Raw genomic sequence first — 25,886 nt, forward strand, 5'->3', positions numbered from 1 at the left:
AATTACTCATCTTTCAGCAGATCTCCTATATATAAAACTAAATATTATTTTTAAAATGATTATATTATTACTTATTTTCAAAACAAAATTGGTACTTTAGCAACTAAGTGTGTCAACAAATACTAATGTTTGAAGAGCTGTAAAATTGGTAATTTATAAAAGATCATCCTTAACGATTTAAGGAAGAATATGACTTACATGGAAACATATTGTGAGAACCTTAAATTTTTCAATTATACCAAACATCTTCGTCACTGAGTCTTCGCATCACTGTAAATGGTTATTAAAATAGACAGAGCGACTTGTTTAAAGTGTGATGAAAAGGCTTGGGATGAGTTACGCGAAAGAACAGCTGATCAATATATGAGAGTATACTAAAGTTGTTTCTATTTAAATGAATATTATTTCATTGTATATCGCTCAATGGAAATTGCTCCAACGTACGTACGAAAGACACGAAATGGACCAAAATAGCTACGAGAGTTCATTATTTTGGTTGTATGCGATGAGTGAAATTATGTCGACGGCATTCTGGGGAAATTCCTCCAAAAAGACGAAACACGATACTAATTTTCTCACACGCGCCGTTCCATTACAAAAGTATAAAAACTTCTTTAATTTTATTGATAAAAAAAACTCTCAGAAAGAATTTTCGTATATAAAGTTCTTGGGTACTGCGAAGGTATCAAGAATTGAGAAGACAAACCTCGTAACAATTTTACTTGAAAAAAAAAATTAAACAATCCTTTTAGAATAATCAAAATAGCTCAAATTATTTAATATTTTTCGCATGAGTGTAAGAATATTTTCTTCTCTGTATTAATAGGAAAGGCATGGTTGGTAGCTTAAGCTTAAGTGAAAAAAAGAAATAAATGTTGATGTCTCGTGCTATGTGAAGTGGAATTTCCGTGCCATAATTCCTGAGTAGAACATAGCGCTAAATTTGAGTTGTATCAAATGATGAAGATGCAGCAGCAACATAATTTATGAGATATTGTGCGATCCAATTGGTAGCATTTATGTCACATTCCGGGCAGGTTGCGCTTGACAGGTTGCATCTTCAATGTAAATGAAATGAGTGCCCCAAAATAGATGCCAAGTGACGTTAATCATTTGAAAATTCTTCAGAGATAAATCATGGCAATTTTTCTTGTACGCTGGTGTAGAAATAATACTTCTCAAATGTTTACTTTAGCGCTAGAAGTACGTCAGATTTTTTTCTCTCCTTTGGCTCCCATACTTTCTCGTAACAACACCCCCCCAAAATCTTCCTTTTTTTTCGTGGCATGATACGTAAAACATTATATTACCATTCGTCGTTTGCTATTTTTGAGTGAAAATACCCAAAGTTTTATTACTCGTACGTAGAATTGCCACGTCGTAAGCGCTGTTGTGCTTTTTGGACGAGATGTTCCCCTCTTTGGGATGATGTCTCATTGTAAAAGGAAGAGTATGGCGCAAAAAGATCATTTCAGAAACCGGGAAAGAAATAAAGTTAGTATATATCGTATTAGGCTGTTACGCATTAATCTAAATTTTCCTCTCAGTGGAAAAGCATGTAAATGCACTAAGAGGAAGTTTTGATTAAATATGGGACAACTCAATAATGTGACTGATACATTAACATCAACCAACAACATTCAAATGAAAAGATCCTGACTTTAGTGAGATGAGCTGTTCTCATCTAATTTTAGGCAGAAACATTCTATTTGTGCCACCGTGACATCGTAAATACTGCGAGATTTTGAGTAATGACACAACAAAAAAGAATTCCTCCTGCTGATGTGTGTACAGTGTACACAAATTAGAGGATGAGGAAAACCATCTCTTAATTTGATTTTTTTTCATTGCTTTTCACCCCAGTAAATTTTATTTCAACCTATAACCTTTTCCTATGCCTTGGGGGTCACTGATAATTCCATAAATTTCATATGCTTCCAATTCTTAAAAAATGCTCAAAATTCAGATTTTGTTGTTGGTAAGGATGTTTTTATTTTCACAATATAAGAAATAAAAAAGAATAATCTTTAAGATTTAATTAAAGTCAGATTTAGTAGAAACACTTTTGCTTTTGATATTCTCTAAAAAAGATTTACAGAATACATTCAAAAATATATAATTTAAGACACATTTCGTTCTTGTAAAGGGAAAAGGATATTTTGAGTTAAATAGAGAAAATCAATTGAAGCAATACTGTTGTCAATTTAATTTTTTAATATTCATAGTTTTGGGATTTCTCTGATCAATATAGAATGTTATCCAGGATCACTCGCTACCTAGGATTCTCCTCTCCTGTAATTTCGGAAATGTTAGAGAAAAACTGCCTAATAAAATAATTTATTTTAGGGATTTTTTACTAAAATGACTAAAACCTTGAAAGATTTTTTATAATACAGAAAAAATAAAATAATTAGGTTTTACAAAAAATCGAGTTAATCATAGTAATTGCCATTGAAAAAAAATATTGGTTTAAAAATTATTCGTAAAAATATGATTTATGAAAGAAAATCAATACTTTTGCATCTTTTGGCGTCTCATGAATTGTAGATGAAGATTGATTAAATTTTTCCCAATTTATGGGGTAAAAACAACAACAAAAAACCAGAATACTATATTCCTCAACCGACCACCCCAGGGAATAGTAATACAACATGGTAATGATATAGTTGATGAAAAATGTAAAAAGGCGCGTGCCAAGAGATGTGACGTCATTGGATGCTGCGCGCGAATTGGAGGAGTAAAGCTGGTAAAGGAGAAGATGATGCTTTCGCTCCCCGCTTTTGGAGGTCATAAATAGATGCCGGGGTAGAGAGATTCTCTCATGTATAGGGATGAGTCTTCCTGGTTTTTCGCGCGAAAAGGCTCGACGAGCCCTGAGGCGCAGGCATAGCTGATGCGTGCACTGTACCATGTCAATGGGACGCTGTATTGTAACTCCGTCGGCTCCCCATCGCCACAATGGGCTTCCCACCCCGTGCCTGAGATGTGGTGGGGATTGCCGGAGCGTGAGTACTCAGTGGCTCAGTGGTTATCCCCACCAGCTTGCGCGCTCCATTGGTGCTCGCCCATCTCCTGTTGCCGGTGGCTGAGGCGCGTTCTCCGGCTTCGCTCGAGCGATTCCCCCCACAGTGCATTCATGGAGAGCTCTCCGACAGTTCATTCATAAAACCAATTGTACCGTCGGCTCGCGACTCAGTAGTGTTCGGACTATTGCTTCGGACGCAACATCACTGCGAGTCGGTTCAATCGATTACCACCGCTACAACACAATTCAGTGCTGTATAGGAATTAATCCACCGAAGAAGAGATTCTCCAGGCCACCTGGCCAAAGGGAATTGAGTGATTTAATTCGCGTGCACAGTTATCAGTGTATAAGAGAGTGAATAACCAAAAAGGTTCAAGCGTGGGTGGAAAGGAATCTCCTCTCCATTTCTGAAATTCTGGACACATTTTTTTGCAAAAAGGAGTGAACTCCCAAAGACACCAGTGTCAATAGCGTGGGTGACTATTGAGACGCGTCCACTAGCGCCGTCGCTACTGTGACTCGTGATTTCTTGTGTCTCATCTCGTGGGTTCAACCTCTTCCGTGGCTATAGCGAAAAAAAAATCTCACAAATAATATTCTGCTAATAGGCACACGAGTGAAATATTGCGTGGGTGAAGTTTATATACAAAATAAAGAGAGTTCACAACACTTGAAGACACTCAAGTGTTCCTGCGTGTGCAGTGTACAAGTGTTTTGGTGCTCATTCTTGGCTCATCTCACAATCCAGGTATATATCATCTGTTGTTGGTGATATAATTTACATGAATAAAAAAAATTGTTTCAAAATCCTATTAAAATTTCTGGGTGCCTCATAGAGAAAGAGCCCTCCTCGAGTGATTGGTGGTCCCCCAAAAATGGCACACACATATACAAGAAAAGATTTCGGCAAAAATCACCAATAAGAGAAAATGTTGTTGTAAATTAATTTATTTTATTTTCCGCTGTGTGCTAATAATGATTTCCTCAAATGGCAATGAAGGAGTGGGCGTCTCTTAGCAGGATTTCTTTTTAATACATTCCCAACAATAATACCCCAGTAAACAAATTTTGTCAATCATTGATCAATTATTGAGATCAATATTGAGTCAATATAGGTCCGCATAGTTGATCAATAGTTGATCAATCCGATTGATATACAATTATCGCTCAATAGGTAATCAATCCGATTGATAGACAATTATCGCTCAATAGGTAATTAATCCGATTGATTTTCAATTATCGCTCAATAGGTAATCAATCCGATTGATTGTCAATTATCGTTCAATAGGTAATCAATCCGATTGATTTACAATTATCGTTCAATTTGTAATCAATCTGATTGATTGTCAATTATCGTTCAATAGGTAATCAATCCGATTGATTGTCAAAAAATGACGAGAAGCGATTATTTCTGCGCATGGATTTAAATTAAAAATCTACTTTAGTTTGATATTTAAATTATCAGGCGTAAAACTTATGTAGTGTATGTTCTCAAAGTCAACCAGAGCCCCTAATCACGTGTGAGCAAACTCCATTTTAAGCTATAAAAGGGTGGAGTATATTAGTAGAAGGATGAATAGCCGTTTCGGAGGAGTTCATGTGCCACAAACAGACAGACTTTTCAGGTTTATATATTAAGATATATAATATTAAATACACGTCAAAAGAGTTTGAAAATTTTTCGAATAGCCATATGATATACGTCAAACTTAGCTACTATTTTGTTGAAAAATTTTTGGCATTGGAGCCAACTTAAAATGGAATTTAAAAAAAAATGGCATTGGAGCCGGATATTATTTTGAAAATTTTTATCCTTGGAGCCATGCAAATTTTCAAAAAATAAAAAAAAACAACAACATAATCTTACTTAGCTTTTTATCATGTATCTCTCTTACATGATTTATCATTTCTGGGGAAAAAATGTCGAGATAGGGATATGCCTTTTGCGCACCACGGTATGGCAGCCGCTTTGCACATTTGGCACCCTATTTTCGAAAGCCGTTTACCATTTAAACCACCATAGAGTCTTTATAATACTTCTCTAGATAAATAAAGCTACATACAAGTTGCTTTATAGTTAATCTAAAAAAATTGTGTATTATTTTTACTCTATCAACTATACACATCTTTTAGTTTATAAGCTTTTTGTATCAGTGAGGTTGACAGATGCAATATCTGAAATCAACATGAACGTCAATTCCAAATCAATGAAATATAACGTCCTTTTGATTGCCCTCTTGATTAGCTACTAAAAGCAGTATAGTTATATACAACACCTCTTGATTAAACCATTTCTCTCTTTTTGCTTTTCTTAAAAAGAATAATTTTAAAGAAAAAGCAAAAAAATCCCCATGTTCATAGAACATGGGGATATTCATGCACCACCATCAAATGCAACCAGCTCATTTGCAATATATTTCTCTCAAACAAATACTCATTAATAGCAATAAATTGCTATACCATCTCATAGTTACTCTCATTTAGTAAATCATCGCATATTTACTCTTATTTTGTGCCATTAAAATCCATCTCTCATACTCCACTCCACATATTTCTCTTACTCACCAAATTCTCTCATTTCCACCAAATCTCTGTGAAACACAGTATCATGCATCTTTGCATTACCGAAACTCAATGTGTACATTGTACAACTTTTTTTGTATAGTAAGACTTAGTAACTCACATCATTCTATGAGGAACCATATATCTTGCTTCAAACCTTTTCTTTAAAACTAAATTAGAAAAGAGGGATTAACCATCTTTAGAATGAATGTTAGAGCAGCCGGAGCAATACTGGTCACAGTCCTAATCATGTGAACACTTAAATTTAATTAAAGTATCTACAGAGCGTTTTTGACGTGTATATGTATACACATTGCTACATTTTTTTTGAAAAATTTTTGGCATTGGAGCCGATTTCATAAGAGTTTTAAAAAAAATTGGCATTGGAGCCAAAATATTTTTCAAAAATTTTTGCCCTTGGAGCCAAAACTTGGGCAAAAAATAAAAAAAAACCAAACACATTACTTAGCTGTTTTAAAATAATGACCCACGTATAAAGTGGATCATTACACTACTGCTTCAATAACATTATTGGGTCAAAAACCGAGATAGGGATACGTCTTTTGTGCGAGACGGTATGGCAACCGCTCACACATTTGACACCCTATTGCATCACATACATCTTTTCTCATTTTACGCACCTAACAAGGGGAGCATTTGAGAAAGATTAAAAAAATACCTCCATGACCACTATTGTGATCATGGAGATAACTTCTCAACACACAACCACTACTTGACTCAAAACCAAGTCACACTTTTTGGGTAGTCACTATGAAATAGCGACTGCTTTTAGAGTAGTTAGATTTGATGAACATCACCAAATCTAATCTAACAGAGTTACTGCGAACCCAAAGCAGCTCTCTAACGTGTGTCTCGTGTTATTAAGTCAAAGACACATAATACACAACTCTCATCTCAACCAACAAATCCATTGAGCCAAGCGGTCACACCCGCGATCAAACCTTTTCTTCAAAACTAAAGTAGAAAAGGGGGATTAACCATCTTCAGGTTATCATGGAACATTTTTATATTTTTAATAACTTCTAAAGGACATCTTAAATCAACAAAAGGGTTAAATTAATACGTTTTATGCATATAAAGTCGTACACAAGGAAATAAGGGGAATTTTTCTTGTGTGTGGTCAATACAAAACCTTTAGTCAAAATTGCAAAAATTAATTCGCGATTTTAGCAAACTTATAAAAACTCCATGTGGCAGAAACTTTCGCAGATATTAGCGTTAATGATTGCTGAATATCCCCAAATCAAAATTGTGGGTGATTGTGTACTCAGCGGAGGGAGGGGGAGATTTTTCTATGCGCCAAATTATACAAATGCAAGTTACATTACCAAATCTATAAAGAAAACTTGGGTAAAACAAAAAATCCTTCGTTCGAAACATAGTTTCCCGCCATCGTCTATGGATCTTAATTGTAATTGAATAAATCTTTTCTTAATTAATTAATCCCCTAATTAGTTATTGTAACACAAAGGATTATATGGGAGACTCACGCTCTGAATTGCATATAGTACACGTCAAAAACAGTCTCATTGGTCTTAGAGTAATTTTTGTACATACTAAAAGTAAGATGTATAATAATCAGCTTCTTTCGCAGTTGGGTTTATGTAAACAATAATTGATCAATACTTGGTCAATTTATGATCAATCCTGATTGAGATAAAATTGACTCAATATTGACACTGTCAATATTCAATCAATCATATTGACTCAATATTGACTCAATCAGATTGATTGAATATTGTCAGTGTCAATATTGAGTCAATCAGATTGATTGAATATTGGCAGTGTCAATATTGAGTCAATATGATTGATTGAATATTGGCAGTGTCAATATTGAGTCAATATTCAAACAATTGATTGAAATTATGAGATTGACCAATGATTGTCCGCAAATTGTGTAATTGACTGATGATTGACGGATGATTGCCCGTAAATTTCGTGATTGACCGAGGATTGAGCATAAATTGAGAAAAATTTAGAGGTCAATAGTTGATCAACAGCTGATCAATCCATGATCAATTTGATTGAGATAAAATTGACTTAATATTGATGCTATCAATATGGATTGATCAATAATTGAGTATAAATTGACCAATTGATTGATAAAAAAATTGAAGAACAATAATTGGTCAATCCATGATCAATCCATGATCAATAATTGATTGAGTTGTAGTTGACTCAATATTGATAGTATCAATATTGATTCAATATAGGTCCGCATAGATGATCAATTATTGATCAATCGGAATTGATCTGCGATTGACCAATAATTGACCAATGATTGATCAATCGATTGACAGGCTCAATTGATTTATCAATTATTGATCAATCGCAGATCAATCTGATTGATTCAATCGTGATTGAACCTTTATTGGCTCAATCATTTGTTTACTGGGACGCTAAATTTTCTCATCGTTTCGAAATAAACAAGAGTGATTCGTGGCGGTGCCGCTCTTTTTTCTCGTTTTCTTGGACATTTTGACGAAAAAGGAGCTATGAGTGGCTTTTGTGCGCTTTTTTTCCAACTCTTCACTCGACAATTCGGGTGTGTTAATTTATTTGTCCAATTTAGAGACACTCATTTTTTATTATTCCTCATCACTTTGACATCACTACAGTCGTATACAATATTCATAATTTCCTTTTTCGTCAAAAAATGATTGTGCGTCCCATGGTTGCGTCGTTTTTTTTTTGTGGTCCCCCCATCCCCCAACAAAGCTCTGTGTGTTACTTCTTTTCTTTCACACTCTCTGTGCAGCTGAAATGTAATGTGATAAAAATAGTGACGCAGTGACGACAATCATAGATATTAGTTATGTACGCACGCGAAGGGACGCGATAATTTACATGGCGCGAAAGCCTTTCACAGCAATAGCGAAGAGCTGGAGTGATTGCGACAAAACTAAAGACCTAGATAATAGCACCCAGTGTCTGATGGTCAATATTTTATCGGATCGAAAATAGTTGATTGCCGTAGCAATTGCGTCATGATTATTGATTTTGGGCTTCTCCCCAACGTCGCGGTGACACCGCCCGATGATTTCACGATACCGTCGGCATTTTCATGTATATACATACGCACCACCGACCAGAGGCATCGGTAGTTCAACCTGTTGATATCACTCGACAGGCGCAAGGTGGATCTCACACTTGAACTTGATGCACAACGTGTCTCAATTGATTTTGAATTCTTTGCCTCCGTGCTGTACCTGTGCTGTGCAATCGTTGGATAAATATTAACCATGAGGGCATCCATACTAAATGCATTACAAAGAAGTGTTAATTGACGCTAAACAGCATTTAAGTTGCGGTGGGATTCGGCGTTTTTTACACAGTAGCGTCAAATGTACAAAAACTCACTATATTTAAGTTGCCCATAGATGGATTCTTTTTTTAGCAACACTCCTCTTCTAACACTGACACAATTTACCATTGTAAAACGCTTGTTTTAATTTGATAATGAATTATTAGATTCACATGACCTATATATTGGTGAATATAGCAAGAAAATTTTATTGGTAAAGTCAGTCGTGTCAATTGTTTGACCGCATCACAATTACAATTAATAAATTGTCATCTCACTGCTCTCAGCTGGGGATTTGTCCATTTATTGTGTGTATACCTAAATGGAGAATTTGCTTGGGAGACTACACAGGCATTTAAATTGTGGTATGTTTGGTGATTCTTTTGCTGTAGGTGGCGTTGCCCCTGGACCACCTGCCACGGCCATGATCATGGAAGGGTTGGAAACCCTCGTTGCGCCATCGCATCACGCATTCCTGCTAACTGAATCCGCTGCAGCGGCCCATTTCAACGTGCTCAGCTTCGACACTTGCCTTTTCAAGTCAGCCACCACCACTTCGTCTAGCATCAACAGCCACACCAGCAGCCCAGCCAATCATCACGGCACCGCCACCGGCAATAGCAACACAATTACCAGCTGTGGCAACGGGCCCACTGGCAATCTCAACAACAATACCCTCAACATCAACCACAATCTCAGCAGCGCCAACCAGCAGCAGCAATCGCCCCACCAGGAAGCTCAGCAGCAGCAAGTGAGCTCAGGTGGTGGAGGGCATCCCCACTTGAGTCTCCTTACCACACCCGGTGCAACTGGGTCCGTGGGCTCCGAGGCGCCATCCGTTGTCGAGGACGTTCAAGCTACGTCTGAATCCCAACAGGGTGATCTCAATACACCTGTCACCACTTCTGGCGACATCCCATCATTCTTCGGACCTGCCACTGTCGTTGAACCACCGCCAATTACCGGTAAGTCACTTTAATTTTTTTCTTTTCTCATTTCGATTGTTACAAAGAACTTACTCCCACAATATCATTATTATTAAAATTCAGCTCACTATAAAGTAATTTAAATACAAACCCGCTCTTAAATTCAAACTTTAATTTATCAGTTTTCTATACCACTCTTAAAAAAATGAATATTTAAACACCTTTTTTTCAATTTTAAAAGAATAAGTCCTTGAAAATATGTCTTAGAAGTGTTTTTATATTTTTCCAATATATTCCTTATTTTTTTTTTACATTTTTTTAGTGTTAAAATCTTTTGAAAAATATTACACATTATTTATCATTATTAAATATAAAGTTATGATTGAAACCGTCTAAATAAAAAATCGTATGAAGACTGAAGGTTGCACTTAAAACTTTTAGTTAATTTTTTCTAGAAAATGCTACCTATGGTTTTGCTAATTAAAACCACACAAGAAATTTACACGAAAAACAACTTTGGATAAAAATTAAATATGATAAAGACATTAGTCAAGAATTAAAACAAAAACCACCAATAAATAAAATAAATGAGGCAAATTGTAATGTTTCTACTGCACTTTATTATGCAGCTTCCTCAAAATAGGATTTATATCTTATTTATTTTGCAATGAATAATTTCACAGAATTTCCTATATATTAGTTATGAGATTTCTTTTAAATAAAGGAAGCAAACAAGTCTGGGATTTTTATCTTCTTATATTACAAAGATTTCTCAATTACAAAGTAAATAAATGATAATGCAAAATGTATAATTTATTGAAAATTTCAGAATCTTTCTGTATTATTTCTATAGTCCCATTGCTATTGGCAGACATAACTATGCAAAACTTAACTTGAACAATGTGTAGCGTCATGTGCCTCAATTTCTGGCAGATTTATAGGTTCAAATATAGAGGATACAATATAAAATAAAATGAAAAATTGGCAACTATTAAATTAAAAGTTCCCCTTCATCCAAGAGAATGGAGACAAGAGCGGATAATTTGTGTGGGATTGAGCTACTGATATTGTCGCTCCAATTGGTGACTCTTCCATTTTGTGCATTTTTGGAAGCTTTTTGGCAATTACCATTCGCAGAGATAGATCATGCCACAATTAATCTCTCTTATTCTTCTGCCTTATTAAATACATCAGAAATATTGCTCCAAATTTCCGAGATAACTTTTACTGAAGTTACAATGGGATCATAGAGCCAATATATGATGGGTATAATATTTGTTTATGTAGAGAGATGGCTTTTCTACATTGAAAATTTTTGGGATGTAGCAACAAAAATGTGGAGAGTGCGATGAAGAAATGGGAGAAAATAGCAATTAGCATTGTACACAAGAATAACAGGCGGTAGTAGGAATATAAAAGGTAAATGACTCGTTGACATGGAGCCAAAATCAGTAAATCAGAAGCCGAGTTCATCATTCCTTCATGTCTTTTTCAAGGTCTTCGTGTTATAGAGATATACATACATATATAAGACACCCCCGCAGTGTCTCAATTCATGATGGCAGCCAAGGATGGAAACGCCGGTGAATGCCTTAAATTCCAGCCGGTTGCTACGCACACGGTGTGTTGAATGGTAGAGAGTCCTTTCTGTAATATATATTTATCCTTTTTTCGCATACCAAAGCCTCATGAACCGACCAAAGTTATTACAACGCTGATCAAGAAAGAGCCTCTGTGAGCTCTTTGGGATGCGCCCACTTCGCACTCATGGGCCAATGATTTGTAAGATTTGGCGGGCACGCGAGTCCTTTGGACGTCGATACTGTCTTGATTACTTTCAGGGGGTGTGTCGAAAAAGGAAGTACCAAAAGACGTTCGCTGCCAAAAGAACGTTGAATGCCCAAAATGTGCTGTAGACATTTGAGCATATTTCGCTGACACCATAAAATTATATTCATTCCTTCTACAGTTCTAAGAAAGCATGACTTCAACATTGATAAAATTTTATCTCGAAGCAAAGAATTCCATTTCTCAGTCTCCTTTGCGCGATATCACAATTCAGCAATTGAAAACACATATTATATACTATACATATAAATTGTATGTATAGAAGTAGTGCTAAGCAGCTTCCGTTGTAGCCAAAACCACTAGTTGGTAAATAGTAAAATCCATCATAAATACATAATTATATACATACACTTCTTGCCCGGTGTATTAGTTTGATATTTGTATAAACAGAAAAACAAATTATGGTCAGTGTTGGCTAAAGAGGAAGAAAAAAAACGTTGTCTGTGGAAGAAATCAAAATAAACAGAAATTTTTCTTCATGCCTCTTACCCGTCTATTAGCTCCTCGTCATCCAGTGTCAGATGATTGAGGAATAAAAGCAGCACACCAACGTGGAGAGTAAGATGGACTGTGGCTCAAAATGTAAAATGGAATTTATCGCGTTGTCAACGAGTCAATTCAATTATACCTACATTGAATATTTCTAGCAAATGCAGAAATGATAATTACACCACTTAAGATTTAGTTACTGTTTATCACTTTTGCTTGCCATGGTAGAAATTTTAATTTATGATGCAGGGCTATAGTTTCTAACGATATGAGCTGAGCAGTCAGGCGGGAACCATGTAAATGCAAAAATATATATTTATCTACTAAACTAACTATGCTGCATATTGCAAATGGGTGGCAAATACTTGTATTGTAGTATTTTAGTGAAATTGAGAAATTAATCATAAATGGAATTGAGCGGGATTTGAGTTGATAGTGAGTAATGCAAGGCGACATGCATTCATGTGAATTTCACAGAGTCTGCGTCAGTGGCTCCACTGTGTTAAGGGGATTTTGGTGTTGCTTTATCGTTGCAGGTTCTATTGAATCCGAAGATTTGTCACTGGAGCCACAGAGTACATCCAGTCCGTGTGGTAGTTTGTGCAGCCCACTGAAGGAGGAACGTAGTAGTCCGTCATCAATCATCAAGGAGGAGACAAGTAATACCAGTAGTGCTACCATGTATCCCCATCATCATCACCATCATCATCAGAATCACCAAAATGCAGCACAACAGCAACAACACCACCCACACCATCAACAACACAATAGCCACGATACACAACACAATACGTTAAACAATCAACATAACAGTCACCATCAACACCACAGTCATCATACACAACAACATCAATCTCCGTCATCTGTATCGAATTCAAATACGTCCGCCCTCCATCAACACCACAACCACCACCAAAATCCACAGTCTGCGGGCAAAATTTCATATCGTGGCATTTTCACAGCTACCGGCAGTCCAAACATGGGTCTCACCACAGCCCAGCTGGGTTCCCCACAACTCACCGTAATGCCGGGTCAGATGTCACCCCCGTCCGCAGGTCTCGGCAGCTGGGGGCTCCCCAGTCCCGACAAGACCCTCTTTCAACCACCAATGTTCAGCCTCCTAGGCCCCGGCCCACAGTCTGGCAATACAACCCAAACACACTATAGTAACCAGGGTACCACCCAAAGTCCATCACCCCACCATCACGCTTACGGTGGTGACGATCGACCCCACCAGCATGTTGAACTTCTTGGACTCAACATGGATTGCTCTGGAATAATTCTGAAGCAACCGCCAAATTACAGCAGTTGTGTGCCAACATCCCTCTCCTCACTGGATATTCAAAGTTCAGCTGGGGACATGCATCAGTATTCACGTGGCCAAGGTCTTGGTGTATCGACGCCCAAGTACCAGTGGCTCGACTCTCCAGTTGAGTATGGAAGTCCTCAGCAATCGCTCGTGGGCCCTGGTCCGTCATCCTCCTCATCGTCAGTGCTGGTACCCAAACAGGAGGCTTTCGTGTCGACAAATACCTGCTCAAGTGATTCGAGTCAGCAGCACCAGCAAATGCAGGGTCAACAACCACCGCAAACTCAGTATCCAGTCCAATTGGCCGAGTACAACCCATCGACGAGCAAGGGACATGAAATCCTTTCGCAAGTATACCAGCAGAGTCCCATTCCGCTGAAATTAGTTCCCGTAAAGCCGCGCAAGTACCCCAACAGGCCAAGTAAAACGCCCGTTCATGAGCGACCGTATGCCTGTCCTGTGGAGAACTGCGATCGCCGCTTCTCGCGATCAGACGAACTTACCCGCCACATTCGAATCCACACCGGACAGAAGCCCTTCCAGTGTCGCATATGCATGCGATCGTTTTCACGATCGGATCACCTAACAACGCATATACGGACACATACAGGTGAAAAGCCATTCTCGTGCGATGTGTGTGGACGGAAATTTGCTCGATCGGATGAGAAGAAGCGTCATGCCAAAGTTCACTTGAAGCAGCGCATCAAGAAGGAAAGCAAGATGCAACAGAATCAATCCAGTGTACAACCACCGTCCGTAGTTGCGCCCAGTCACCACCACCATCCGCCACCGCAGCAGCACACGGCACACCATATGCTGCACGATGATATGATCCCGATCATTGCAACATCCTCCACGACAGCCTTGTAGGCCGATGCATCATCGATCGATAGCATGCGAATCACGGATGACACACTCACAGCACAGCACTTGTCACAAATTGAGGACATCGCCGATGACGTCGATGAGGACGATCTAGATCTCGGTGATTTCAGCGTCGTCGATCCCCAGACACTGGATCTGGTGAGTGAGAATCAACTCACCCTTGCCCCATTGTCCACACTCCCAATATCCGGGGACGATCAACCGCTAGTTATCCTTTTTTTTCTGCAGTAGTTTCGACACAGTGTTAAAACCATTGCACAGTATAAATCCAACATTAAATGTGGTGTTTCTCTCCTAAGAAAACATATAATGAAATCTATGTTGTGTCAATGTGTTTAAAAAAAAAAGAGAAAATTGGTAAAAATACGCAAGATGTTAGTAATTATTAAAGAAAAAAAATTAAGAAAATGTGATTGGTGGAAATCTGTTTTTCGCGTGATATTGATCGATGATCGATCAACTCTCTATGAATTATATGATTAGATAAAATACATTTTAAACAAAAAAACGACATTAAATTATAGCTGATTACGTAAAATAATAGATGTTTTATCTCAACTACTGTGATCTCAAATAATAGACTTTAATTTAAAATATTAAATTTGTAAATAATGAATTCATTATTAAAAAAAAATGAAAGAAAATTACACAAACTCTTGCAAAGAGAATTTTCTGATACGCCATTAAAGCGTTCAAGCAAAACAAAAATCATGGAAAAAATTGAAAAATTTCTTCGATAAATTAATTTTTATCTCGTCAAGTGTTTCTATTTTACTTGTTTAAAAAAAAATACATAAATTGAAAACTTTCAATATGTGCAATCTTTGTTCTTCGAATTTCAATGTTTTATCCAACAAGAGATCAGTTGCAATAATGAAATGAATAATTATTCAAAATATGCCATTTTTTTACAAAAGATATCCTTCTTATCTTTTTTTGACACAATGCCAAGAAAAGGCCTATATGTATACATTTTCTATGAGAATTTCTGTCACCTTTTTACATTAATCTCATCTCTCGCATGACTATCGTATTTAGATAGATCAATTTCCAAAATTGAATAGATTTGTAAATTTAGGGCCGTATAAGGATAACGTTATTTAATTTTAAAAAATGTTATTAATCTGTGTAATTTAACATCACATAATTATATTACATAACTATGATGAAAAAAATATTTAATTAAAAAAAAAAGAAACATGAAGAAAGAAAAAAAAATCGAAAAAACTAATATTGAATTAAACAGACAAAATTAACAATGGCTTTAATTAATATTAGATTCTAGAAAATCATAAAATGGTTTAAAACAAAAGGTGAGAGCGGTCATCGAGAGACGAAAAGCTGGAAGAAAAAAAAGGAAAATTAAGGTAAATTGCCAAAAACATCAGTATCTAAATCGGAATGTTTCCAAAAAATGTGGAAATTAAAAAAAATCCTAAATTACAAAAAAAAACTGAAACAATATTGGCAGATAAATGCTAAAATGAGAGATAATACGTAGAAATACATATTTAACATAATAAAAAAAATAATAAACACATAACCTCAGTCTTTTTACATTCCATAAATAAAATAAAATAAATTGTGAATAAAAATTTAAATCTCTTCTTGTTTCTTACACGTTAAAAACACATTTCAATTTTATTCATTCTCTTCAATATTTTGTCGTGCATTAAAATTCAGCAAAACAGGTTATAAATGGCCTTACAAATTCAGTGCAAAAAAAAATGTAATCGTACATAAAAAGTGCCCTCAATTTTCATATATTTTCCATAAAGAAAATCACACCCCTTTTTCGAAAAAAATAATCAATATTATTCCTCTTTTAGTTAATTGGAATAAAAATAAACTATCTATACTAAATACAAATAGCAAAAAAATCTCTGAAATCAATTGAATTTACTATCAATTGCATAATGTATATATTTGTGGTGACGATTAAAATTTTATTAACTTACAGTGTTGATGAAACTTTCATCTTTTTTGAGATATTCGACGGATCGGCCTACATATTGTAATTGAAATATTTAAATCATAATATATTATAGACGCAAGGTAATAAAAAAAATACATATTGAATGTAAATTGTATAACATTGCTTAAAAAAAATTCACAAAAAATTCACAAAAAAACAAAACAAATAATAAGAGGGCATTGTTTTTTTTTTCTTAATATAACTGACGGAAAAAAAAATACAAAAATTAAATCGAAACAAATGTAATGAAGACAAAAAAGATCAGTTCCAAAAAAATGAAATTATTTATAAAAATTTCATTGCCATTTGAGTGAAACTATTTAAGAATTGAATTATTGTGCCATTCATTTTGAATTTAAAACTTCTACACGTTCATCTTTCAGCATACACAAAAATTTATATAAACGTACAATATTTAATATTTCTGTGAAGAGAACAGGATGTTTAACTATTATATTCATTGTAAAAGAAATTATTGTATAATTAAAATTACAATTATACCTACACATTAATTAAATTTAATAATGACATAACAATCAAAATATTGCAAGTAAATAAATTATAATGTTGATACTAAAAAAAACACTGTTTTATTTTCTTGGATACGAATTTTCGTTTCTCGTATTTATTTTCATTGACTGACCTTAGTTATAGTGCAGGGACCAAACCAGCACAGGCTCCTTAGCAAATAATTATACATCCATCATGGTGGTACCAACGTTTTTCAATTAGTCGAAATTGAATTGTTTGCTCAATGATACTGAGAAATATTTTTCTTACTGTTTAAAAAATCACATAAACATTCAGTAGCTGTAAATTAATGATCCTTCCAATATCTTCAACAAAAATTAAGCATCAATGTGCGATCATTTTGTATGAGGCACAAACAAAGCGAATCTTTTAAAGAAAAATAAAAGAGAAATTAATGAAAAATTGAAATTTTTATATGATCGTTCTCTCTCTTTCTTTAAAATTTATCCACTAAAAGCATCGATGGTTCTTCCAGGTAAGTGAATTGATGTTTCAAGGGTGTGTCTCCCACATCCTTCTTGTGCATCTTTTTTTTTGTGCGTTGAGACAGTGAATTGTGTACAAAGTACATAAAATCTCCAAATCTGTCATTTATATAGCAATTCATTCTTCGTTGGCCACTCCAAGTGCCTCGCCTTGTTTTTTCATTCATGTTTATAACCATCTCATCTCATAACTTCTTCTCCTCTTGTATAGGTATTTTTTTGAGTTGGTTTTATCAATTTAAACCTTTTTACTTTAACTCTCCAATGTTTAGCTGTCGCCAAGACATCGTAAATCATACGAGGAATGATCCTGAAATATTGATTTTAATATTATATGGAGAGATGCACACATTTGGGCATTCAAACGATTTCCCGCAAATGTCTCTCTGTTATCCACCGTGGGGCAATCATAAAGAAGAAGGCGTCATGATATAAATTTAATTAGCATTTTTATACTTTAATTTCAAACGGAATTCATAGCATTTTCATTCTCACTTCACCAATTCCTGATGATGGAGCTCTTTCAAACAGTGAAGAGAGTGAGATCCAACGACGAGATCAAGAGACACATTCTCTCCGCATGTGGATGATGCTGCCTATTTCCGGTCGTTTATTATTTCGAATTCAGACGCGTGCTCAATGGGAAGAGGTATCGCAAGAGGAACACCTTAACCCACCTAGTGAGCTCCTCAGCCATCCCTCTCTATCGCATTGGATATCATTGGGCTTTAAGAGCTTCACATGATCTTCGTCACCGGACAAAAAATACAAGAAACGTGTTCTTTTAGTGTTGTGCAGAAAGTTGTTGAGGGTGATTATCGCATCACGATTGATCTCGACAGCTTTTGCCATCTGCACACGAAAGGAGAATCAATGACAAAAATTCTATTTAAAAACCCAGAAAAAATTTTTTTTTCTTCAAATATTTGTTTCTAATCGACTTTAAAATAAAACCATTCTAATAATTATTACCTATATTTAAAAAAAAAGAAGACTTGGAAAGTAATAAGATAAATTTAATTCTCTGTAAACTACATAAAAACTAAGGGAGACTGGGGATGATAAGTAGTGATTGAGACAAGATTGTAACTTAAAGAATTCCATCAAAGTTTTCTGCTTTAAAACTTTGTATGATATGTATATGTAGGTATAGAGCTTTTCCAAGATTTTTTGAAAATTCTTTCTTGGACCATTGTACCCAAGATTGCACTCCGATCTCTCTAAATCTTCTTGTTAATCTGCAAATTAAGCATAAATTAGCTATGTGTTTTTTCTTCACTATCTCATAAGTTTTTTTTAGAATAATCTTTTTGTTTATTGTTCAACACTACATACAAGCAAGGATCATTTTATTGGAGTCGTGTAATATTTATCAAATGGAGTTATGTGAAAAAAAATGTACATTATTTTTATTTTACGATAGTCCTCAATGTCTTTTTTTTCACCACTCATCTTGCGAGCTTTTTATGTTCAATGTACTTTATTATTGGTTTTGTGGACATTTAAGCACGAAACATGCACCACAGCACGGTGCAGAGTGCCTCGTGGAGAGAGTACCTTAAGAAAATTTGCATTTCAATGATGTGACGTATGATAAAATGCAAATAAATTAGAGGTAGGTATATTTATTTTCACTGATCAATAAAGTATTTATATATTTAAAAAATAATCACAGTTAAAAAAAATAATATATCAACACAATATTTCCATCATTGACTCATCTTTTTGAAAAAAAAATCCTTAAGACGTTTTATTGGATTTTTTTTAGTAAAATTCTTTGAGCCATGGACAAAAAAACTATCAACTCCGATCAATGACTTTCAATAATTCCGTTGAGTTAATTAGTCCACTATTTTCTTTCCACATCGCACCATCACGATTAATTAAATGAGTGATCTTCGGTGATTTTCATACAACAATATCATGTTCTGTATAGTCGCGAGGGAAGAAGACGACGATCATTCTCTCTCCATGCTGAAGAGCTCATTCCTCAGGTGGAGTTCTTCTCATTACTATTCATTGATTAAATTTAAATGAGTCCCAGTGCTATGTGATATGTGTGTGTGTGCTCTGGCTCTATACCTGTGTTTGATGATGGAGGTGCTCAATGAAATTCCAAATTTAATCCTTCGTGTTGAATTTCCCCTTTTGCCCATCAATGGCAAAAGAAGCAAAATAGCTTGAGTAGGTATATCTCTGTAAAGTCTCCATGAGCATCAGGCACCACCAAGAACCGGATAAGTGAATTTCATTAATGAACTTGTATACAAGGCTTTTTTGTTGAATCTGTGCTTATTTTAATTTTAAGACAGTCCCCAAGATAGAAGACATCGCATTCGTGTCGATCCGATCCACCACGCGGTGTGAGTTTGGGAAGCACAAGGACAGGAAGAGGAATGGATTTTATGTTGCGCTGTGAGGGAGTCTGCACACAGCAATTTAGCGTCAATCTGCAATGAAAGAAATTCGTGTTAATGAGAACTGATTGCCGTGGATTTGTTTCTTCAATCTCCGATGACTTTATTTGCTGTTTTCTGACTACCTCCATTTCACGTGCATTCAGTCTCAGACACGAAGAGCCCTGAGAGATGGATATATGCAATTTAGACATTGGCAATGCTGAGCCTGACAAGAGTCCGGTGGTCGCAATATTGCGCGATTCCCGAGCAGATCACACGGAATTCCATGTGTGCCTTATGCACTCTCCATTTGGATACAAGAGACTCACTCGGCGAGGGCATAAATCGCACGCGGTCGTACATAGTCTTCTTCATGGTGTCCCATCCCGCCCAATTCGCCGTATAGAAGAAGAGAGGCAGGCAACAAGGTTAGCATTTGAAACATTGTTGGCGCGATATGGTGAGCACCTCACACCCCTACACGTATGGAAATTATGCTAATTCATTTATTTATATCACCCCGAGAGTTCCATCTTCCAGTCACAGCAAGTATTGGCTTCGAAAGACGCATAAGAATAAAAAAAATAAATAAATGAAAGCACATCTCAATGCATGCACACGCTAAGGACTCTTCCAGTTGATAATTTAGATACAAAGCAATTTTAAAGTTTTACTGTTCTTTTATCTCCTCGTTCGGCTATTCAGGTTATTTTATAATAAAACTCAATTAACATGAATAAAATATGTTATCTGTGAGACCATGCCAGGGAAATATTTTAACTATTCAACCAATAAAGTACTTACTTCAATGGAATCCAACACTGAACCACGACAGCACTGTGCATTGCATTTTGCGAACAATGAATTTGTAATATTTTATCCGATGAGAGTATCAATTAGAGGTAAAAGAGGATAAAAGTGCATTAGTAAATTCCATTCCTTATATATTATATAAATAAATGCGTAGCCTTCGACTTTTAATAGTTGTCGAAATACTCGAAATATGTAATAAAGCGAATTATGTGCAACAAATTGACTATAAAAACAAGCTATGCTGTTTTGATAAGTATTTTATTTAACAGGTAGTAGTCGAAATTAAGCTTTTAAGGCTTTTAAACTCATAAATCCGATTGAAAGAAAATTTAGAGAATTTTTTAAAGGACTGATTTGTTAGAAATTCTATAATTTAACTTAAAAAAGCTCTGGTATCCCCTAATATATATGAGCATATTGGCAGAAAGCGCTTGTTAAAATAAGGGATGGTCACGTTATTTTGGAAACTCGGAGACTTTCAAGAGCGATTTTCAAGCCAATTTTTAAACCAAAATTTTGAAATCTGCTTGCACTCTTGTTAAATGGCCAAATACTGATAAGAATTCAGTATTTTTGATTTAGAAAATAAATTTTTGTGCTCAAAAAATTTATTTGAAATTCTCACATTTTGGCCATTTTGTTCCTGTAGAGTTTCCAAAATAACGTGACCATCCCTTATTTGTCAATTTGATACCTATCTACATTCCAAGGAATAACATACACTTTTGTTCAAATTAAATTATTATTTTGACCAGTCTCTGTGTGTTTACAATATCTCTTCGATCTCTTCTTGGTGATTTTTTTAAAGAGCAGAAAAGACAAAATTCTCATTTGAATATGTATATATAATATATTATTCGTTCTACATTTTGGGTAACACACATCAAAGCACCAGGCTACAGAATGAAATATTTCGGAAGAAAAATTCTCGAATTGAATTTGTGAAGTTGAAAAGTGAAATAAATTACAAAAATACGACGGCGACGATCACAAAACATATCAGTACATAAACGAGGATCATCAATTCTTGTTATTGAATTGAAAAATCGATAAATCGCCCAATGCCATTGGTTCTCCCTCACCATCGATGCTTTTGGATAAAAGAATGAAACAAACATTTTAATTCTTCCATATAGCATCATCAGACTCACTCTTAATCCGTGCTGAGATTTTCTTTATATTAATTTAATGTTTTGATGTGCCACTGCTTCAAAAAGCCAATGGGTATCCGGATGGGATCTTCAGCATGATCATGTTCAATATTTTCGTACATTGTTTCACAAAATATCCTTCGCATAAATTTTAATGAGGTAACATTTTTAATTGTAAAGCATATAGTGTCGGCTCTGATAAATGTGCATAAATTTTATGTTTATGGTGTGTTCATTTTGGGAAGTATTAAAAGGCGATCACACTATTTATTTTCTGGCTCTGATGTGCCATTCATTTCTTCTCTGCAGGGGGTAGACAAAAACTCTATTTCCATAGGAATTCACTGCTCACTCGCTGAGACACCCAGGAAAATGCTTCAATCTGAAAAAATCCACCACCACTGGATAGATAATTTAATATTCTATCGATTGATAGCTTTTGAGGGGTGTCTCACGAAGATTAATGCACTAAAACTGATTTCAAAAATTTTGATGCACTTTTTCGAAATAAAGTGACGTCATTTTCTTCCTTTAATTTCTTTGCAAACCGTCCGCCATTATTTGCTGTGTTCGGGTAAAAAAGGGCTTTGTCTACCCCCTGCTTCTCTGCTTTTATAGCATTTCCAAACATTTCTGGGAGGATGAGTGTGAAGAATGGTAGTTAAAGTTAAGAGAAAAAAAAGTCATCCAGAGCGAGAGTGAAAGAAGAGGGAATTCCAGGTGTGATTGAAGACTTCCTCTGCGCAGAATATTATTAAACTTGCCACGGTTATAACAAATAGAAGAGTACCACCTTCTGACACATTAGGGTGTGTCAATTTTTGTCACTGAAATCATTTATTTTCAATTAATTCACAACACTCCAGCAAAGAAAATATATATAAATGTAGCATCGAGTGAAACTGAGAAATGATGAAGCTAAGATCATATCATGACCATTTTACAGAGTGTCACTGAATTAAAATTGAAGTGGTGCATAAAATATATAATATAGAAGTGATCATGATCTTTCAGTAGTCGGTGCTGGCATTTCAAACATTACACACCATCATACAACATTTCGTCTGCGGGGAATCATAATTAAGAAGAAAAGAGGTAAAGACGAGGTAAGAAGTATTCTAGTCATGCGTTTGCGAGAAATACTAAATTTCCTATTTACATTCTTGTTTATCACACTGAAACATTAATTTGTTCATAATAAGTGATCGTAGTGCTTAAGCATCATAGCAATTAATTTTAGTAATCAGGAATTGATTCCTGACCGCACTCACGTTTTTCTCTCCTGTTTATATAAAAGGCGGTGTGCTGTGTATTAAGTGGTATTATTATTAAATAACACAAACATGATGTAAAACGCAACTATCTGTTCATGAACCGGTGTTTAACAACTATTTTGCATATTTTAATATATCTGCACTCTTCTCCATATTTCTTCTACATTACATACATTTCGCCCATGGTCGATTTTCATCCCAATAGACACTCTTTCCATATGAAAGAGAGCAATCAAAAGAAGTCATAATGATCGATTTAAATGAATATTACTTTTCATAATACTATCTTGAATTACCTCGAGGTAAATTATATTCATCATAAGAAGAAATAAAATTTATATTATCAATTAATTAACTAAAATTCTTTTGGAATTTATTTTATATTTTGTTGAGTGCATCGCTCTAAAGAAATTTGTTGACTTTTGCATCCTATTATGTCCTTAAGGCATTATTTCCGTTCATTTGTATTGCTTTATTTTTTTATATTAATTTCATATTTAAAATAACTTTTTATTTGTAAAATAAAAGTAGCACTGCGGTGAGCCTTTTCAGTATTCACGACACGAGTATCAAATGCATCTCCCGGCGAGGTAAAGAGTATTTCATAATGAAGAAGATACTCAACAGATTCAGTCCACAGCACTACCCCATAATTAAGCGGTTGCACACATACAGGTTTTCGTGTATATATAATTTATTTTCATCACAATTTTTCTCAACATTCATCAGGGACACCTTTTTTCATCTTCTTCTCACACCTTACGCCCCTCTAACACCCAGAATTTCATCAATTCTCCGGGGAAATCGATCATTTACAATCAGCTGGTCAGTAAATATATGCTTACACCAATACTCTTGTGAGCAAACTCCACAAGATGCTGATCCTCCTGAACGACCAGGGTTGCTCTGCGGATGGCGGCAGAGGTGAGTGTTGTGATTTGCATCGCGCGAGACTCTTTACCTGTCGGATTTATTTCCTTGTGCAATGGTGTGAGAAGGGTATAAATAAACCAGAGGCAAAATATTTCATCTTTTTCATTCTATTTTAACCTGTCACTCCTCATCGGTACATTCCGTATTCCCTCTGGAACGATCTGCCACCGCTGATGATCTCAAATTGTGAGCACCTAACGCAATAATCATTTAACACATGTGCAAGATTTATCCTCCGGCACTTCACAACCAATCTCAAATTTTATAATTATAATTACACGTAGTAATAAAATTCTATTAATTCCTCCCCCCTCCCTCTTCTATACTCTTTTCAAATTTGCGCTCTTTCTTTTACATGAAAATCCGCATTTTATACAAATGGAAATTAAGATAGAAAGACGTTAGACTATTAATACATGCACGATAGAAATATTAAAAGATTTCAATATCTTCATTATAATGGCTGCGAAAAGGACAGATTCATTTCCATATCTACTAACAGATATAAGTATATTAAACGTAAAAGCATAAAAGCAATGGTACTGTTTGAGAAATTCGAGGAATACACTGAATAAACATCAGTCAGAACCATTAGAGTGCCTGATAAATTTTGCACATAAAGTCAAATTGAAACTTGAGAATTGACAGAAAGTCCAGTAAAATTACCAGAAGTGCTGAAAAACTTAAAATTCCATCGTTGAATAAAGTTCGGAATCGATACGGGTCGTTTCAATGCAATAAAATAAAGTGGATGCTATATTCAGGCGATGCTTTCCTACTTAAATGGACCCGATGAAAATATAAAAACAATCTCGTTGATAAAATTATGTAATTTTTGTATATATTAAAATGCAATTTATTTGAGATTTCTTTATTTGGTTTCACTTGTATCATCTTTCATTCTTGGTGCAAGTAAACCCTTAAGAGATCATGAATTTTATTGGCCGAATTAGCCTTTTCTCGAATTTTTTAAGAAAAAAGTTTATGAATAAAGTGAATGAAATATCTTTCATCCAAAGAATTTTTGGGGTTTTTTTTTGTTTAAAAGCTTCTGGTTTATTTGAAAGACTCTGAAAGAAATTCTTGTATCAACTATTGATATTCAAAAATATTTAATTAAATGATAATTCATGAGGACAAAGATAATTTTGTTGGATTAATTTTCACACATTCATAATTTATTCTAATGAGTGAATTTTGAGTGCAATAAATTTCCGTTTTTTTTTCTTAAGCAAATTCATGGGTAAGAGTTAACGCAACACAAAATTCGTTAATAATATCTTTATTTAAATCAATAAAATTAACATTTCAACATAGAGAGACATTTAAGTGGTAGTACAATTTTCATTCACAGAGGAATGTTTAGTGTCACCTAAATCTTCCCCAAATTGGTAGGTATTTTGTTTTGTCTGCTCGTATTTTTTTATTCTCTTCTCTCTAATACATATTGTGATGGCGCAATAATTTACGGATTTCGCATACATTAATACACTTTTGAATGTGTCGCCGCGTGTTTAATGTTGTGAACATTTTCCCATCACTTTGGTGTTGTAGATATTTCTTTGCGCCATTCGCACATAATATGAAAGAGCAAGCTGCTGTCAAGGTGCCATCAAATATGTGCGAGCAATTTCTTCGCTTAATCTTTTGCAGCATAGGCTCACATTGCAAAAAGACTGATTATCTCACTGATTTGAGCATTTCACTAAAATCAAACTGACTTCTTCGGGGCACATTTTGTCCAATGTACGCGAGGTGTTGGTATAATAATTGATGCCAATAAGCATTTTAAATGGCGAGACAGGAGAGCACACGTGTATTTGTGCACAAGTTGAATTTTATGAATAATTTCACGACATTTTATAGATTTTGTCATTTTAATACGCTACACTCTGGAAAGTATGTACATAACACCACAAGAATGACACGGTATCTCTATAAATAGAGATTCAGTAA

At 35.1% G+C, this 25,886-nt stretch overlaps 3 protein-coding genes across 8 annotated transcripts in view; 1 reads left to right on the forward strand and 2 right to left on the reverse strand.

Annotated features, from left to right (window-relative positions):
• LOC129785976 (early growth response protein 1) overlaps positions 1-16,927 on the forward strand; it is a 30,282-nt gene extending 13,355 nt beyond the window's left edge. For 2 of the 4 annotated variants that reach the window (XM_055820699.1, XM_055820698.1), the window contains 2 exons: positions 9,305-9,877; positions 12,712-16,927. In XM_055820699.1, the coding sequence (XP_055676674.1) occupies positions 9,305-9,877; positions 12,712-14,354 (2,216 nt within the window). In that variant the 3' untranslated portion in view covers positions 14,355-16,927. Of the gene's footprint in view, positions 1-3,680; positions 3,774-9,304; positions 9,878-12,711 lie in introns of those variants that run through there. The other 2 variants (XM_055820700.1, XM_055820701.1) reach the window with 2 other exon arrangements.
• LOC129786110 (replication factor C subunit 4) overlaps positions 1-25,886 on the reverse strand; it is a 635,780-nt gene that overhangs the window by 561,834 nt on the left and 48,060 nt on the right. The gene's annotated exons all lie outside the window — the stretch shown is intronic.
• LOC129785980 (extended synaptotagmin-2) overlaps positions 1-25,886 on the reverse strand; it is a 633,447-nt gene that overhangs the window by 561,834 nt on the left and 45,727 nt on the right. The window lies entirely within an intron of this gene.

Source organism: Lutzomyia longipalpis, chromosome 1 (genome assembly GCF_024334085.1).
Source record: "Lutzomyia longipalpis isolate SR_M1_2022 chromosome 1, ASM2433408v1".
Taxonomy (NCBI): domain Eukaryota; kingdom Metazoa; phylum Arthropoda; class Insecta; order Diptera; family Psychodidae; genus Lutzomyia; species Lutzomyia longipalpis.